The 18,371-nt window shown below is 36.9% G+C and overlaps 1 protein-coding gene across 2 annotated transcripts; it reads left to right on the top strand.

The window, feature by feature from the left end:
• Positions 1-579: 579 nt before the first annotated feature.
• On the top strand, positions 580-17,558 carry WASHC3 (WASH complex subunit 3). 2 transcript variants are annotated; one of them, XM_039338175.1, is made up of 7 exons: positions 580-736; positions 4,731-4,829; positions 5,937-6,002; positions 6,344-6,457; positions 7,060-7,167; positions 13,358-13,422; positions 15,055-17,558. In XM_039338175.1, the coding sequence occupies exons 1-7, from the start codon at positions 686-688 to the stop codon at positions 15,137-15,139; spliced, it is 588 nt and encodes a 195-aa protein (XP_039194109.1). In that variant the 5' UTR covers positions 580-685; the 3' UTR covers positions 15,140-17,558. The 2 variants fall into 2 exon arrangements, with proteins under 2 accessions (XP_039194109.1, XP_039194110.1); XM_039338176.1 differs by lacking the exon at positions 5,937-6,002.
• Positions 17,559-18,371: the final 813 nt, after the last annotated feature.

Genomic DNA, 18,371 nt, shown 5'->3' with positions numbered 1-18,371 from the left:
GCAGAACTGATGTACATCCTACAAAATAGATACTGACCTGCAAGAATTAAAAAGAAATACTCTTTCTCTGTCTTATCTGTACATCAAGGAAATGCTCCTTTAGGGAGGAACTTATTAGAAGTGTGCGAGTTTTCTCCTTATTGGAACTTGAAACTTGCCATCCTTTTTTTAAAAGGATACAAAGATATTTTTTTAAAAAACCTTAGGAAAACGTTCAGAACGGGAACATGGGTCATGAATATTATTTTCCATATAGCTGGCTGGCCCAAAATTCACTTTCCCTTTGCACCCTATAAAGAATTGTGTCGAAATTACAATAACATAACGTCCTAACAACTGAATGCCTAACGATTTGCTTTTTGCACTAGCGGTTCTGAAGTTTTTTCCAGTCCATCTTTACTGATACGGTTTGAGCGGCGAACCACTGTCAATAGCTTCGTAATTAATACTGCAGCAAAAGCCACGTTCTGCAGAAGGAGCCGCGAGCAGGAATAACACATCAGGAAGCCTTGGCGTATAAAGAAGCCCGCCTTCGAGCATCTGAACTACAGTTCCCATGATGCCCTTCTTTCAGCTCTGACGCCGCGAAGGGGATGTCGGAATAGCTTCCCGTGAGAGAGGTCGCGAGGACTGGTTGGGGAGGAGGTTTGCAGCCGTGGCCTCGACACTGTGAGAGGTCGCCGGGATGGACGAGGACGGGTTGCCGCTCGTAGGTTCGGGCATCGACCTGACCAAGGTACTGGCGCCTCGGCCTGGTCTTCCGCATGCGTTCGGCGACTCCTGCCTGTGCCGAAAGGCCGCTTCCACAGCTGCCCCTTCCAGCTTGCGTCGGGTGGGGAAGAGGAAGAACCAGGCAAGGGGCTCTTCCTGTAAAAATCAGCTGCTGGGGGTTCGCTGCCCGGCTCCCCCATCCCGTTAAAAGGGCCCCTCCCGGGAGTAAGATTTCAGAGCAGGCCCACAAAGATGTTGAGACTCTTTCTAGAAAGAGTACAGAGAAGAGCTACAAAGATGATTAGGGGACTGGAGGCTAAAACATAAAAGAAACGGTTAGTAGAATTGGGTATGTCTAGTTTAACGAAGAGAAGGACAAGGGGAGACATGATAGCAGTGTTCCAATGTCTCAGGGGCTGCCACAAAGAAGAGGGAGTCAAGCTATTCTCCAAAGTGCCTGAAGGCAGGACAAGAAGCAATGGATGGAAACTAAACAAGGAGAGAAGCAACCTAGAACTAAGAAATTTCCTGACAGAACAATTAATCAGTGGAACAACCTGCCTCCAGAAGCGGTGAATGCTCCAACACTGGAAGTTTTTAAGAAGAGACTGGACAGCCATTTGTCTGGAATGGTATAGGGTTTCCTGCCTGAGCAGGGGGTTGGACTAGAAGACCTCCAAGGCCCCTTCCAACTCTGTTATTCTATTCCAGTGGTTCTCAATCTGTGGGTCGGGACCCCATTTGGGGTCAAATGACATTTCACGGGGGTCGCCAAACAACGCAGTCTGCCATTTTTTCCCCCTTTTCCTTAGCTGTGCTACTCCCTTTTATTCTATTGGCTTTTGAAAGCCAATAGAATAGACTCTCTTGAATAGAGTCTAATTCTATTGGCTTTCAAAAGCCCATAGGAATTGTCCAGGCTGTCTTTGCCCTGCTGAGCCCGCCAAAAGTCCCATTCTGCAAACGGTGCTGCACCAGTTGAGTAGTCCTCGACTTACGAGTGGTTGAGTGGTCCTCGACTTACGACCGGTTGGGGGTCGCGGCATTAAAAAGGTTGAGAACCACTGTTCTATTCTATTCTAAATGTGACAGAAAAACATTTCTGTCAGGGAAACCAGAAGCAAAAAATTTCTGATGAAGCAAAATCTGTAACAGCCTTGAATGGAGGCTGAAGGTTGAAAAGAGGACAGACACAAAGAGTCGTGATGGTTATTCTTCACAGTATTTTAGCTGTAATCATATATCCAGGTACAGGAGAGGAAACCTCCCTGAGTCATTTCTGAATGGATACACATGTAAATGCATTGATTTATTTTTTATGGGGCTCATATGCTACTCCAGTATTTTGATTCTGGATGATACAGGTAGTCCTTGACTTACGAACACAATTGAGCCCAAAGTTTACATTGCATTTGTTAAATGAGTTTTGCTCCATTTTACAACTTCCACAGTTGTTAAATGAATCACTGCAGGTATTAAGTTAGTAACACTGTTAAGTGAATCTAGCTTCCCCATTGACTTTGCTTGTCAGAAGGTTGCAAATGGGAATTACATGACCCGGAAACACTGCAAACATAAACATGAGTCCGTTGCCAAGTTAGGGTGAATTTTGATTGCATGACCACGGGGATGCTGAAATGGTTGTAAAAGTATGAAAAATGGTCGTAAGCCATTTTTTTCAGTCCTGTTGTAACTTGGAAAGGTCACTAAATGAACTGTTTAAAGTCAAGGACTACCTCTATATATACCTGTCATCTGTAAATCAGATTGAAACCATTTATTTTATTATATTAAGTTTATATGCCTTCAATCTCGTTGTTAAGGTGACTCTATATTATAACATTTTTTTAAAAAAATCATAAAATACCATAGCACTTATAGGATTATACTGCATTTACACACTGAGAACATGAATCAAGGAGCCATCTACTAGAAGAGAGAATAACATTACAATCTTCCAATACCCACAGCTGATGCAACAGTTTTCATAGTGTTCCTACATTCAAATAAAGTTTGAATAGGAAGAAGTTTCCACTATATATATTCACTGTAACTCATACCTTGATCATCTCCTGTTTGGATTGCTGCAATGTGCTCTATATGGGGCTGCCCTTGAAGACCACCCAGAAATTGCAGCTAGCCCAGAATGCAGTAGTGTGCAAAGTAACGAGGCAGGGGCTAGGTTTGCTCATGTAACACTTCTGTTGCACAAATTGTACTTGCTTCCAGTTTCTTTCCAAGTGCAATATAAAGAGCTAGTCACCATCTTTAAAGCCCTATATGGCCAGGTTAACTGTGAGTGCTTTCCCTAAGGATATGTCCATCCTGCCAGGTCAGATAGGATGGGCATAGTCCTAATCCCTTCCCTTAAACATTGTCATCTCATGATATCTCAAAGTGTACCTCTTTTATGGTAATCCCTTGCCCTATTTCTCCCCAAGTTCAGTTGGCCTCTACTCTCCTGGTCTTCCATAAAGCTTTGAAGACCTGACTTTTTTTCCCAAGCACTGGAATGAGTTGTGGCTGCACTTCAGAAATTTGATTTGACTCCAGGTTTTTGTTTTTAATGCATTTAGTCTTTTAGTTTTAAGATGGCTTTTATGGTGTTTTAACTTTTAATTGGGAGCCTTGATGGGTGGCTAAATAGTTTTTAATAGATGACTAAAATGTATAAGACAACTTTCCCAAATCTGGTGCTTTTCAGATATGCTAGGTACTAGTTCATATTGTCCAGTTAAATTGATTTGGTATGTATTTTATGCTAATCAAGCAAACAGCGGTGTAAGGAAACTTAACATAATGGGTAAACTTTAAAAAGTTTGAAACCCTTAAAGATGCTTTAGATTTAAATTAAACAAAGCCCACAAAATTTTCCCTGAATAGACAAATCTAAAAAAAATTTACAAAATTTTCACATTGAAAAGATCTTAGTGTTTAATTCTATGAAAGAAAAGAAATCCCAACATATATGGCAAGGGGAAAAAATCTTTGATAAGGCATTCAATTTGATTGATTAAGCGTTGTGTAATAAATATCTATTGTCAGTATAGTTGACTGATTTTTAAAACTGAGTTAATAAAAATAAATGAAATAAATGGTTTATTACTTATTTTTTATTAAAATGGTTGTTGCCAATTTTTGTAGAAAAGCTATGACGTGGGAAATTTTGTGTTAATGTTTTTTTTTTGCTTATATATTAATCATTTCTCTTGCAAAGGATATATTAGACATGCCAGATTAAAGTCAATGGCAGTTGTGGATTTTCAGTTTGACCATGAACAAATTCCTTACATTGTTTCTCATTAATTACAAAAGCAGTAAGAGATGTAGGATATGATTTTTAGCCTAATTCCTTCTCTGACAGCAGTCTATAAAAACAGTGTTGTGAAACTAATATATTTCCAAAATGTTTCCTGTGCCAATTTCAGAATCTGAGGTTTACAGCTTTTATTTATTCAGTGTCACTAATAAATAGTTTTGGCTTAAATTCAAAAGTTATTCACTTTTATTTTTTTAAACTTTTGACTGTCTCATTCTTGTCCTCTTCCATGTTTGCATGTACAGTTCTGGTAAAAGAGAATATGGTTATTCAGTTGCTGCAAAATTGACAAACTGCACATTTGGTATATACTTAGTTATAAGTTATAGTTATACTTTTATGCATCATGGAAGATTGCTTTGAAATAATACATTATCGCTCAAAGACTTGGCCAGTCTCAGAGTTTGAATGTAAATGTTTGATACTATATTTGTTTCGTATTAGAAATATATTTAAAAAGCTATTTTGGTGTAGTGGTTAAAACATCAGGCTAGAAACTGGGAGATCCTGAGTTCTAGTCTTACCTTGGGCATGAAGGCAGCTGGGTGACTTTGGGCTAGTCATTTCTCTCGGTCCTAGGAAGGAGGCAATGGCACACCACTTGTGAAAAATCTTGTCAAAAAAACAGCAGTGATTTTTCCATGTAATTAATTGATCTCTCTTCAGTATTGTATTTTTTCTATGTTTTGTTTTAATGCAGGTTCCAGCTATCCAACAAAAGAGAACAGTGGCGTTTCTAAACCAATTTGTGGTTCACACAGTTCAGTTCCTGAATCGATTTTCAACTATTTGTGAAGAGGTAATACATGCCATACTGTAACTTTCCAACAGTGTATACTACATTTCTCTATAATGCATGCTTGATACAGAAACTATTTCATTTCTCATTCTCTACCATAAAAAGGTTAAAAAATGGAGAGAAAGAATAATCTGCCAGTGGAAAACATGAAAATGTCTCTGTATTCAGAGTAGGCTTGCTAGGCTTTGGCATGCAATGTTTTGGGGAATATTTCTGGAAACTTGGTTTTCATCTTTTACTGCCTTAAACAAGAGGTAGTTATCACTTTTCATCACCATGTCACCATATTAATCTTTTTGGAGAAACAATACATTTTTATTTGTGGATATGAAAAATAAATGGAAACTTCAGAGTGTAAAGAGTTAATGTAGTTTTATGGGGGACTTTTTGTTAGAATTTTGACATTCTTTTAATGTGTTAATGTTACTTTGTCATATTCAGTGATATCTTGAAGTTTTTGTTTCTCTATAAACTCCAAATTGTCCAGGAATATTGTATTGCTTATCTGTACTTGTTATTAATTAAAAAGAATACTAAACCGTCAATAGGATTTTGCCTAGAAGCCTGTTGGGATTGTCTATTAAAACCTATTAGATAAATCACTATAAACCTTTTAAGGCTAATTAAGGGTATTCTAAATGTCCTGTGGTACAATCAGAATATTCAAGGATGCATAGATCAATAAGGGCTATCTGCAAGAGTTGACTGCTTTGAATTACAGTTGCTGAGTTAGTGTCTTTTAGTTAATCTTAAAAATATTTGTTAGCAAAGCTTGATAAAGAAGGATATATATATAATCATATGTCAATATGTAAAATGTGCAATCATGTTATTTGTTAATGGAATGATTATTAGCATAGTAGTATATTAAATCAGCTGAACATCACAATGTAATCAGTTATTTTAAACCATCTGCGTAATAGCACTTACAGGTTCATTGTCCAATATGTTTCATATTAGTCTCCAAAAGACAGAAGCTATAAGTTTGCTTTTCAGGGAGATGGATTGGGGTGAGGGAAAGAGCTAAATATTACTGGATGGAAAATGTGGAAGAGTTAAACGATACTGAGGAAATTGTTGAGTAATATTTCTCTTCCTTATTCCCAGAAATTGTCAGCACTTTCCCTCCGTATTCAGCAAATTGAGACTTTGCTCAATATTCTGGATGCAAAGGTTTGTTCCTGATATACCTCTTTTTATGTGGTAGTTTAAACATTCGTAAATATAATTTGTAGGGTACTGAGGGTAGATTTCATTTAGATCATGATTGTCTACAAACAAAAATGAACACATTTTTTCAGTATTAAGAAAAGTAAAGGAGAACAGATAGGAAATAGATACTTTCAGTAGCGCAAAGTGGAGGTAAAAATTTGGACATATGTAAAGTCTGACAGTACTAGCATCATGTAACTATATATTCTGAAAATTTCATAGAAGATAAATGTTTATCAGATGCTGTATTACTGATGAAAAGTTTGTATGCTCAATTGGTCTGTGATGTGCCCCGTCTTCAGTTATCTTCTGTGCCTGGCCTAGAAGATGAGATCTCAAACACCAGTGTTATGAATGGCTCTGTCTCACAAACGTTGGTGGATCCACAGACAACAAATGTATCACCTAACGTGGAGGTAAATTGGTTTTTCTAAAGCACAATATGACTGTATTCAAAAGTCAAGAAAATCAGAATTATTTGAAAATAACCAAATCATTGGTGCAAGCTGTTTGTCTACTCTCATTGGTTTTGAGAACTAGCCAAATAATCCAGAAATATCCATCCTTTGATTTGCTACCTTTAGCCTTGCTTCTCTTTAGATTCAAAAGATTAATGTCCTTTGACTCCAGTTTGACTTCTGGTGACTTAATAGACACTTGCCTAGTAAGTCCAATGGGAAAGTAGTTTGCCATTGCCTTTGTCTGGGATGCATCTTTCAGTTCCTCAGTGTCACCAACTGCCTTGGGGTGCACTAAGATCCCAAGTAGGTCCAACCCTGCATAGCTTTTTGCAGTCAGCCAAGCTTGACTAAATGTTATCTTAAAAAGTAATTCTTGATTCATAGGCATGGCTATTCAGGTTTGTATAACTGCTGCCCTGTCAGGAGGAGCCAAGCAGGACCAATCAAACTTCAAGTTGCTGGTAGAACTATAAAAAAAATTAACTTAATGTGATGTCCAAATATGGTAAAGTCCAAGGACATGTGACGACTGATATGCACTGTTTGTTGTATTGCAGACCAGTGTACCTGAGTTGGGGCAACAGAGGACAGATGGAACTGGTGAGAATGTCATCACTGTAGCAAAGGATACGCGTTATGCCAGATACCTCAAAATGGTTCAAGTGGTAAGTCACATTTATTTTACCAGGTTTTATCATAAACATTTGGGTTTCTATTCCCTGAAGCTTCCTTTAAACTAAAATTTGTCTTTTGAAGTTAATTGTGAATGTAGGTTGAATTTTACAAGTTTTTAGCATAGAAATTAGTATAGAAGTTGATTTTCTATACTAATTAATATAAGAGACATAAATATTGAGACATAATTTCCCTCTATGTCTCGCTGTTCTAAAAGCACAGTTATCCGTCATTACTAAAAATACGGACTTTTCATTGTGTGCCAAATATATATATACTGTATGCATGATCATGAATTACTCTATCCTGTTTAGTGTATAAAGAAATCTCTCCAATAGTTTCTGTAATTGTTTTAGTCCAACAGTGTTTATTTGTGATAGCCAACTTAAAAATCAGTTTAGCTTTAATTTTCTTACCATCAGTGCTGGCCATGGTTGTCCCAGAAAACCAGTTGCATTTCATTTATTCTATCACATATAATTTGCTTTTGACTCTTTTACTTGCTCACAAATGAACTCCTAGTGAAACAGACAAGCTTTGACTGAGCCAACGTTTTTCTTTTTAATGTCTTGTGATGCCGAAACATGTGCAAAATATGAGCAAGAGTTCAACTTGAATAAACTAATGTTTAAAATGTAAATAATTTGTAATCCTGGCAAAGTGAAACTAAATTGAACAAATAGGCATTTTTTTGTCTAATTCTGTATAAGTAATTTTATATATTGTAGATAATTGTAGATTTACAGATCCACCTCAACTACTGTTACTTATTTGCCCTATTTAGCTTCTGATCTGAGCATAGCCTCATCACAAAGCAGGTTAGAAATGTATGGTTTTGTTTTTTATAAAAATGGAGGTTTGTAAGACAGCTTTGCATTTAGTGCTACAGCTTGCAACTTTTCAGTATTGCCACGGCATTCTCCCAAATAGGATATGATGACAAAGCAATTTTTTCCGGAAGGGTTGACATGTATTTCCAAAGTCCCAAACTTCATACCAATAGTGATGATGCACATGGCATCCTGCTTTGCCACTCTGTGCAGTTTTCCTGGAAGCACACAGCTACCCCCTACAGCCATGGTGCAGTCCTGGGAGAAAAAATGACATTTGATTTAACAAGTTGTAGGCTTGTGAAGGCACCATGGACTCTGAAACATCTTTTGCTTTTGAAGCATTGTATATCTTGAAATGCAATATAGTATTATAGCTCTTTCAGTAGTGGTAAAAATCACAGGGAAATGTAAGTCTTTGTGATTGTACTTTTCCCGGATATACATGATGATATAAAGGAGGCCAGAGTTGTTCATTGGAGCAAATGGGTTTGTATTTGTATTTGTGTGTGTGTGATATAATCATATTTTCCTCAATGTAGAATCTCAAAGAAATAAATCTTTACATATTTTCTGAAGCTATGCTTTTTTACCTTGGTGCAATACAAATTGCTCTTATTTTTTAACTATTTATTTTTGAACTACAGCGTGTAGCCTTCCTGAAATTAAAATAGAACTGGCTACTTAAATGGGATGCGTGTATCCAACCGCTCCCATTGGATTAGGTTTCAATGCAAACCTTTCACATTTAGAAGGATTGTTAGGATATTCTGCCAGGCTCCTTTATTGTCTTACACCTTTTCCTCTGCATTTGGGGTAGCAAATATAATAAATATTGACCTATTTCAAATACAGGTAGTCCTCAACTTAATGACCACAATTGAGCCAAACGAAACATTTGTTAAGTGAGTTTTGCCCCATTTTACGACTTTTCTTGGCATAGTTGTCAGGTCCATATTTTGATAATGATTTGGAAGAAATGCTCTGGACTTCATACAATCCTAGTATTAATTTGCTAAAGAAATTCTAAGTCTTTTCAGGCTTCTGAATGAGCCTGAAAAAAAATATGCTGCTATTTGTGGGCATTCAGTATGAAGCAAAGAAATGCTCATATGAGGTCCCAAGTGCTTCTGAATCTTTTTCAAAGCAAGGAGAGCTCTAATAGTTTGACCACTGAGAAATGAATCTGATTCTAATCTAGTAACCAAAGAATTGGTTTTACTATAGTTCCAGTAAAAAGTTTGAAGCAATGTTGGTAATGGCAGATATTCGTGTGGAGCTGTTATCAAGATGGGTGCGATAAGTTCAAATGTTTGGTGTAAACTTCAGAATAAAAACAGAAGAGCTCTCTGTAGCAGTAACCAAGTCAACACAGAGCCTTAGGAAACAGAACTTTCCATTTCTAAATTGATACAGAATACAGTGGTTCTCTGTGTAAAGGTGGGTCTGGAAGTAAATGACCTTCCATTTGGAACAGTGTCTCCACCTGTTTCATAAATCTTAAACTAACCTTTAAGTAAGACCTAGAATATAATTTCCGTACATTAGTCATGTGATACAATTCCTTTTTTATTTAATTATCAGTCATGTTAGCATTATCTCTTTGATAAAATTATTGGCAAGTAAATAACTTTTGGTGTTTCATCTTACCCATTCCATCCTTCATATTATCCTTGACAGTTTCTGGGATTAAACATTTGATCTCTTCATTGTCAATTATTTTGACATTTCCATTCCTTGCAATAGGCATTTGATATTGGTCATTTTGATGTTCAGGAAGAAGCTGAATTTCTTGCTTTCTTCTTTAATCCTTTTGATCAGATTCAGGGCTTCTTTGGTTTCTGAGAGGAGTGTTGTGTCATCAGCATATTGCCACCCTCCTTGCTATATCTTGAATCAGTTCATATCTCCATATGTTATTTGCACAGTAGCTTCCTGATTTGTGTATAGCACCTGCTGCAATTTGACCCTCAACTTGTCATGCTCAACACAACCAAAGGCTTTCTTATAGTCAATAAAGCAGATTATAGATATTCTTTTGATATTCTTGAGACTTTCCCATGATCCAGTGTAGATTTGCAACATGAGTATGAGTTCTACAACCCCTTCTGAAGGCAGCTTGAATACCTGTTAATTCCCTTTTAATGGTTGGTGCCAGGCATTGTTGTGTGATCTTAAAGAAAATCTTGTTAGCTTGGTAAGATGATGGCAGTTGTGCAGTAGTTGGAGCAATCCTTGGAGTCACCCTTTTTTTGGCAATGGAATGAACACTGATAGTTTCCAATTCTGGAGCCATCTGTTTGGTGTTGAAAGTATCTTGCATATATGTATAATTAAAACATATTAAAATACTTGTTTTTATACATGTCTTATTTAACTATGCCAAGAAATCCTTGTAAGGCTTCCCCTCCTGCTTCAAAAAGTTATGTTGACCTTACTAATAAACCATTTTTTCCATGGTTATTTTCATGGTGGTATAATTTGAGATATCTGTTTAACAACATACATTTCATTAGAGAATTCTGAAATGACAATTTTCTTTAAAGTTCTTTCCTTTTACAATTTTGTGGGGAATTTTCAGCCTTAAATTTGTGATTCTCTTTCCCAGTAAAAATTGTGTACTGTTTACAAATGGAAAATGTTTACGTAATGATATCATGTAACATTTTCCATTTGTAAGACATAAGAAAGAAGTTCTGAATAACAGAGCACTGCCACCAACACAATTTAGTCTTTGTATTTCAGGTTACATTTTCCATATGGCAAACGGTGATTCCTAGTCATAAAAAAATGTGTGCTAACCATAATGACAACTCTGTAAATTACCACTCTTAAACTGCTGAGTTTAATTGTTTTTATTGGAGATAGCTAGTTTTATATTAGGCAAAGAACTCCAAATACAGATATGCAAGGGAAAATATTAATCATCACATCAGCATGGCTATTGCCATATTAGTCTTGACCACTCTATTGCTTTCCTCAGTGATACCAGTACAGAGAAACTTCTTTGAACAGTAAGTTTTTATTCCCTTCTTTTTAAAATATTGTACTTACCTTGGCCCAAAGTACTTGGGTTCCATGCCAAAACCAACCAAAATCAAGGTCTCTTACATCCTTTTCAGACCTCCAATAAACCTTGGAAATAAGACTTGCTTGCTTGCTTGCTTGCTGGCTTGCTTGCTGGCTTGCTTGCTTGCTTGCTTGTCAAAGGAATGTTCTATTTGAACTTTGTCAGCAGAAACATGGGAATAGCTTCTCTTGGAACATCTCTAGCAGAGATCTTGGATGTTGTGCTGTTTTCTGAGTTGAGCATCATTTTCTTAAGAAATTGTAGGGGAAAGCTAAATAAAAGTAGCTTATCAAAATTTCTTTGAGATAAATATGCTGTAAAATTAGTGAAAGTAATTGTTGAGAATAGTTGAACATTATATACTATCACTGATACAAGTTATATCTTTCTATTCAGTTTACCTTTGTAACATGAAAGGATACAGTAGTGATAATGTGTAACCTTCACATAAATACAAACACAAGAATGGTCTAGATCAGGGGTAGGCAACCTTGGCTCTTTTATGACTCGTGGACTTCAACTCCCAGAATTCCTGAGCCAGCCAAGGTTGCCTACACCTGGTCTAGATTGTCATCTAAATCAGGGGTCCCCAACCTGCGACCTGTGGCCCACTATCAGGCCGTGGCCTACTGGCCACTGGGCCGCAGAACAGGCTGGCCAGTGCGCACTCACCCCACTCATGCTAGTGCTGCTGCCACTATACAAACGGAGTGCTACGTGGCAAAAATAGGGCACCGCTGCTATGCAAACAGGGCAGTGGTGTGAAAACTGGGTGGTGCACGGTACAGAAACGGGGGGAACCAGGCAGTGCACAGCATGAAAATAGGCGGTGCGAAAACTGGGCGGCGTGCAGCATGAAAACTGCAAACCAGGCAGCACGTGGCATGAAAACCGGGCAGCGTGTGTTGTGAAAACCAGGAGGTGCACATTGCAAAAACCAGGCAGCAGGCAGTGCAAAGACCGGGTGACAGGCGGTATGAAAACCAGGTGGCAGGCGGTGTGAAAACTGGGCGGCAAGTGGTATGAAAACTGGGCGGCGCACAGCACGAAAATGGGATGATGCTAGCGCCCAAGCGACAAAACCAGCATGGTGCTAGCGAATGTCACATGGGTGCTAGCACCGCCCCATTTGCATTGCATGTGCTCGTGTCCCTGTTTATGCGCATGCGCACATAAAATGCTTCTCTCCCCCTTTGTCTCCGGGTCACCAACTGAGAAAGATTGGAGACCTCTGATTTAAATTTATGATTTAATGAGAAGCTAGAATTTTTTCCTACCAACTGCAACTAGCTAACTGTATTGGAAAAGATAGTTCCACTATGTGTCTTCTAGTATAGGTGCATTTCAGCTATGGAACACAAGATTATTCTGTCAGGTCATCTCTGCTTGGAATCTTGCTACTGCTGCTTACACAATCAAACTGGTTCCAGTGATGGCATGGCTTCTATTGTATTGTCACATCATTTGGAAAATAAAGTTCTGTGGGTTTTTTTTTTAAATGGTACCTTTGAACCATGTCTCATGGTGAAATAAACAATATTGTTCATTTGCTGTAAATATATCTTAGATGAATAAAAATACTGCTTCGTGACGCTTGGGAATACAAGTAGTATTCTGATTTGCATTGTGCCACTAAAATGATGGATTAAGTGATCCTTTCATCTTGTCTAACCTGGTGGCTTTCAGATCCCTAAGACTATTTAAAAAGGTTGAAATGATGGTAGGATCTTGGGAAGAAATTGGGTTGAATTTTGATCTATTACTTATTTGCAGCGTGGCCATTTCATACTGTCCTTTCTGCATTAGCTGTTTGATTTACCTTGGCTTCATTTCTGTGATCATCTTGCCAAATTCCAGCTGCTTTTACAGTGATATTTAATTTTGGCCCATGCAACAGATATAAGTAGTGCCTGAAAAGCAGTACTGAGCTTCTTGAAAGATTTACTTGAATGTATCCAATGTCTATCATACTGGGATTTTTTTTAAATTTAAGGCTAGTCTGTCCTTATGGATCCTGGAATAAATTGTTCAGAATTGTTTTTAAATGGAAAAGTATATCCCTTTTTTTTGTATGACTGGGTTCCATCATAGCTGCCATTAAACTCTAGCAGCATAAGCAACAGGTTGGACAGGATGCCTATAAATCAATCAAAATAAAATTTGTCATCGTTAATTGTATCCATCCGGGCCTTCTTTCTTAAAAGTTTGTATTGATGCTTATGTTTGGAGAAGAGCTCCTATGTTCTAAGCTTCTCGCTGTCTTTTTTTTTTCTTCCCTAGGGTGTTCCTGTTATGGCAATAAGAAACAAGATGATTTCTGAAGGATTAAACCCGGATCTTCTTGAGTAAGTAGCAATATCTGTTTTGCTTAAACATTATTTACATGGAACCTAAATGGAGCTGATGTTTGCATGTATTTTCCCAATTCCCAAGATTTCTCCTGAGATGATACAGTCCTCAGAAGAACAAAAGTTGTACAGCTGTGCCCAATTGGTTGAGAAATATTCTCTTGAATTATGTGGAAATAGGCATAGTAGTTTGAATTTATGAAGTGTTCTTGGAAGGCTCGGTGAGCCTGCCAACAGCTCTGTGAAATCAACCAGTGTTACCTCCTTATTGCAGAATTGTGAAGTCAACTGAAAGTTGACCTAAACTAAGCAAGATGTGAACTTGGCACCTTCCAATTTGCTTATTTAAGCCATTTCACAATACCAGTTATCTAGCCTTCCTGGATTTTTTTCCAGAGAAAAAAAACTTTTATATAATACTTCCCTCCACTGTGTCACCATATGTTTATGGCATAGCTCTACTACAGATGCTTTTCTTGCCTAGTGAGCATTTTATCAATTAATTTCATACAGTTGATGATTGTAGTTTAGGTGGTGACCTGGTTCACACAATATGCTGGATCATAATGTTATCTATTTGGCTTTAATTAGGCTTGTTTTTTTTTAATTTGTTATGTACAGCAACATTCCCCAACCTTTGCTGTTTGGTGGCCTGACTGGGAGGGGAAAGGGGAACTGTGCCATGTGAGCAATGGGCCGGTGCGCATACTCATGCAATTTGAGCTGTGTGCACGCACACATGTACTCTAGCAGCCACTCACGTGGCCCAATTCCAAATAGGCCACAGCTCAGTAGTGAGTCACGGCTCAGGGGTTGGGGACCCCCTGATGTACAGTATAACTACATTTATAATGTAATTTATAAATATGACTTAACATATTGTATGAGCCCAGGCTGTTATCCAATTTCTCAGGTCCAGAAGTCATTTTTGCACCTACACTAAAATTGTGGAAACCTTTTGGGAAAAGTGTACAGTAGAAATGCCACCTTTGGTTAAGCTTCCACCAATTTTTCTTCTAATTTCTTTATAACTGTAGCCTTGTTCACTTAATAATACTATTTTACCTTGCTTTCTAGGCAACCAGTCAACTCTTTGCACCATTACTTTAATTTTATTTCGTTTTACTAAATGAAAGAACACAAAAAACCCCAACCAACTTGATAGCAATCACATAACACACTGACAAATGTCCTCCTCTCAGCTTCAATACATGACATTAATAACTGAATCCTACTGTGATCTGATTGGCTCATTGCCAAAACAAGATGACACCTGATTGGCTCTCTAAACTCTCATGCTAATTTGCTACAATCAGATGAAGGAAAGCTACCTGATATCAACCTAAGCAAGTTGTGCTTCCTTTTTCTGGTTATTTGGCTATAACTTTTCATAGAATACAGTACAGATAATTGAACAAACTTTGTTGCATTACATTCTTGATTACATTATCTTTCCATTGATATATAATTTTATGGTACTACTTAAAAAAAAGTGGTGTTATTAGCCATCAAACCTCAAAGGTTTCCCCAATTTTGGCCACTATTGTATATGAAGCCACTTTTCTAGATTCCGAATGCCGGAGGATATAAAAGCTCACATTGTTGAGATATCTTTCCTTTTTGTTTCAGAACGCCAGAGGCTCCAGTGCCTGCATGGGGAGATGAGACAAATGCAGGAGAAAGTTCTGATAGTGAATCTTCATTTAGCGACTAATGGTGTTGTCCTTGATGGGAAAATGTTTCACTTTTCCTTAAAAGCACTGTCTAGTCTTTCTCTCTGTTAAATGCTGATGTACAAACTTGTAACATGCTTTCCTGAATTTCTTGAGCCATGTGAGGTATTCTCTAAAAGCAACAGCTTTGCACAGTAATACATTCATTTTGTATAGAATTTAGACTGAAAGCCCAGTTCAGTAAAACGGTCACATTGTGTAATTACATTACCTTATATAAGATGTGGTGTCTTTGACTTGGGTAAATGTTGCCCTAAGAATATTCAGGGTGAAGCTGAAGATGGGACTGGACTCAGATCTTTCCATCTAAATCAGTGTTTCTCAACCTTGACAATTTTAAGGCATGTGGACTTCAACTTCCAGAATTCCACAGCCAGCATTGCTGGCTGTGGAATTCTGGGAGTTGAATTCCACATGCCTTAAAATTGTCAAAGTTGAGAAACACTGATCTAAATAATGCCATCCTGCTTAACTTTTGATAGTACATAATCTTGTAAATTACAAGGATTATTTTTATGTTTATTCCTGGTAACTGTTCAGAATTCATTGAATGCTGATCCGTGTCTCCATGGTGTAGAATTCAAAGCACTATAGTCTGCCGTTGGGATAAGTGCGCACATTTTGTTTGTTCCATGATTTAAGAGTTGGAAATGGGAGTGACAGGAAGAAGGACTGAGGACAAAAGGGAATGCTGTCTGTTTGAAATGAACGGGCGTCATTTTGTTTTGGCAAGCCACTAGATGTTGTTATACAGCCTTTCATTTTTTTCTTAGAATATCCATTTGCCATCATTTGCAAATATAACCTTTGGATAGTAGCAGATTGTATCACTGTTATCCTGCCTGGCAAACCATATGTGGTCTTCCCTTGTTATAAAATTTTCTTCTTGAGAATTACAGTGAATTCAGTATATAGAAGATGTAAAATATATAAAAATGAATAAATTCTGAACACTGCTAGACCTAATTTCCTAACATTTCACGTGATAACAAAGTATTGATAAATTGAAGGAGAATTATAACTAAACAACCCACAACATTACATTATTTCAAAAGTCTGCCATTTGCTCATCAATCTTTTTCCAAAACCCGTTAGTCTTCTTATAGAGAAACTTAGTAAAGAATGATTAGAGAGGAGAGATATCTTTTTAGATTTTTTTTTAAAGAAAAAAATTACTAGGCCCCTTCATGTATTAAACAATGCATATATTTTCAGAGTTTGGCAAATTTGATCAATAATATTAACTTCACTAAAGACCATAATAGATTTTAAGTATTCTTTAAGTGTGCATATATGAACCACATTTTCACAACGTGCTAAACCTGAATCTGACAGAATGCCTTAAAATATAAGAAGCAAATATTTGACACACCCCGTCTCCAATATTTTATTGTGCTCTGTTTCTCCCAATAATAGAAAATGTTTTCACTATTGTTAATTATCTCTGAGCTGGAAGTCCTAATTAGTCATTTAAAATATATTCTGGCATTTGAAATGTACTTACAGATCCTAGTTTGTTTGAGAGTCTGGTTGAAATCTATCCTTATTCTCACCCCTCCTAATGCATTTCTGGCTACTGAAGTATCTTCTGTGATCAAGAGAAACCAAGAATGAACTGGTGTGCTGTAACGTGCATATGAACAAAATCCAAAATAGTTTATGGTTTGTGCGTTTATGTTTCTTCACGGGAACATTTAAACACAATGCATTACTATTGTTCCATTCCATCTGTCCTGATTTCTGTTAGCTATGACTTTTCTACTTGGAATAAAATAAATGTTATTAAAGCGTCCCTCAGACTGTCTTCCTGCATCACCCCGCCTAAATTTGTTTGAGGCCTACTAAACACATCCTCTATATAACAGAAGCCAAGATAGCCACTATATAGCAATAGTTCTGGCTCTGAACTGGAATCTCTTGCTAAATGGGTTGGGACAAAGCATCCCAGACCATTTAGTCTTGTCTGGAAGTGCTACCTGTTTCACAAAAGGTCAAGGCCTCTTGTTTCAGGAAACAAATCTAAGAGTATAATCTGTGATACATTTATATAAACTAATATGATTTGCTGCCTGATAAAATGCACATTATAACCTAAGGCAACTGGAACTTAACTTGGTATTTGAAAATAAGCATTTGTAATTAAAATTACATTTTGTAATTTAAAATGGTGGTCCTATTGCTACATGTAGATTTTCTTTGGAAATAACAAGCAAATAACTGGAGAGAAATTTAAATGCATAAATTGTATTGATAGTTCTCCAATAGTTATCAAATTATTAAAATGTAACTTATATGTAATATAGTAATACATGTACTTCTTTAATACCTTAAATCAGTAGCAAAGCAATAATTATGTTTAAAAGACAAGCAAGTTCCAATTAAATTTTATTTTTAAAAAAACATTTCAGGGTTAAGCTTTTATTTGGTCTCAGTAAGAAAACTGAATTTTTGAGTGAAATGCTACATTTGACTTAGAGGTTAGTAAAATAAAGTTGTAATTATTTTCCCATTCCCTGCCTGAAAATCTATCCATAAATTCCAGAGAAGAATCCCGGCTTTAGATCTATAGAGCCTCAAACAACCTACAACGGCCAAATTCATATTATTCATTTTCTTGGTAGATTATCCCATTTTGTGGGCGCACACAATCCATTGAATTGTATACTAGCCAAAAGGGATTGTGGCATATGTTCATACATGCTTAGTTTCTCTAAAAAAACCCGCAAAGCTTAAACATGTTGCACAATTGTATCCATTTGAATTTTAGCAGACCTGGTTCATCCTGTATATTACAACCTATTGCCAAAAAACCCCCCACAAATCTACAGTAATTCATACATAAACCCAAGTTTTTTTAAAAAAAACTCAGTTGGATATTGTAATGATTTTCCTAACTGAAACTGGAAAAACTGATTATTATAAAGAGAAAAGTTTTCCTGCTGAAAAATAACAATAAGAGTTCACTCTTATGCTATTTTTCAACAAAAAAACTTTTCTCTTTAGGTAATTGTACCAGGTTACCCAGGACACTTAAAAATTGTGCTGGAAAATAAATAACATTTTGCCTAAAAAAAGGTCTAATTGAGAATTAAAACCATGAATAACCCACCATAACAATCTGGAGAAAGTCTGCTGTTAGTTTTGCTTGCCTTTGCATAGAAAACAATGCTCACAAAGCAATTTCATGTCAGTAGTGGAGAAAATAAACTCTAG

Source organism: Crotalus tigris, unplaced genomic scaffold (genome assembly GCF_016545835.1).
Source record: "Crotalus tigris isolate CLP2741 ecotype Arizona unplaced genomic scaffold, ASM1654583v1 scf7180000017694.5664430, whole genome shotgun sequence".
NCBI lineage: Eukaryota > Metazoa > Chordata > Lepidosauria > Squamata > Viperidae > Crotalus > Crotalus tigris.
Note: the sequence above shows the minus strand (reverse complement) of the source record. Positions and strands in the feature narration are given on the sequence as shown.

What these genes read in the sequence shown, in the direction of transcription:
- WASHC3 (XM_039338175.1), top strand. Translation starts at nt 686, where the DNA reads ATGGACGAGGACGGGTTGCCGCTCGTAGGTTCGGGCATCGACCTGACC. An exon ending in TCAATATTCTGGATGCAAAG is followed by an intron (nt 6,003 to 6,343) that starts GTTTGTTCCTGA and finishes CCCCGTCTTCAG; the next exon opens with TTATCTTCTGTGCCTGGCCT. An exon ending in ACCTCAAAATGGTTCAAGTG is followed by an intron (nt 7,168 to 13,357) that starts GTAAGTCACATT and finishes TTTCTTCCCTAG; the next exon opens with GGTGTTCCTGTTATGGCAAT.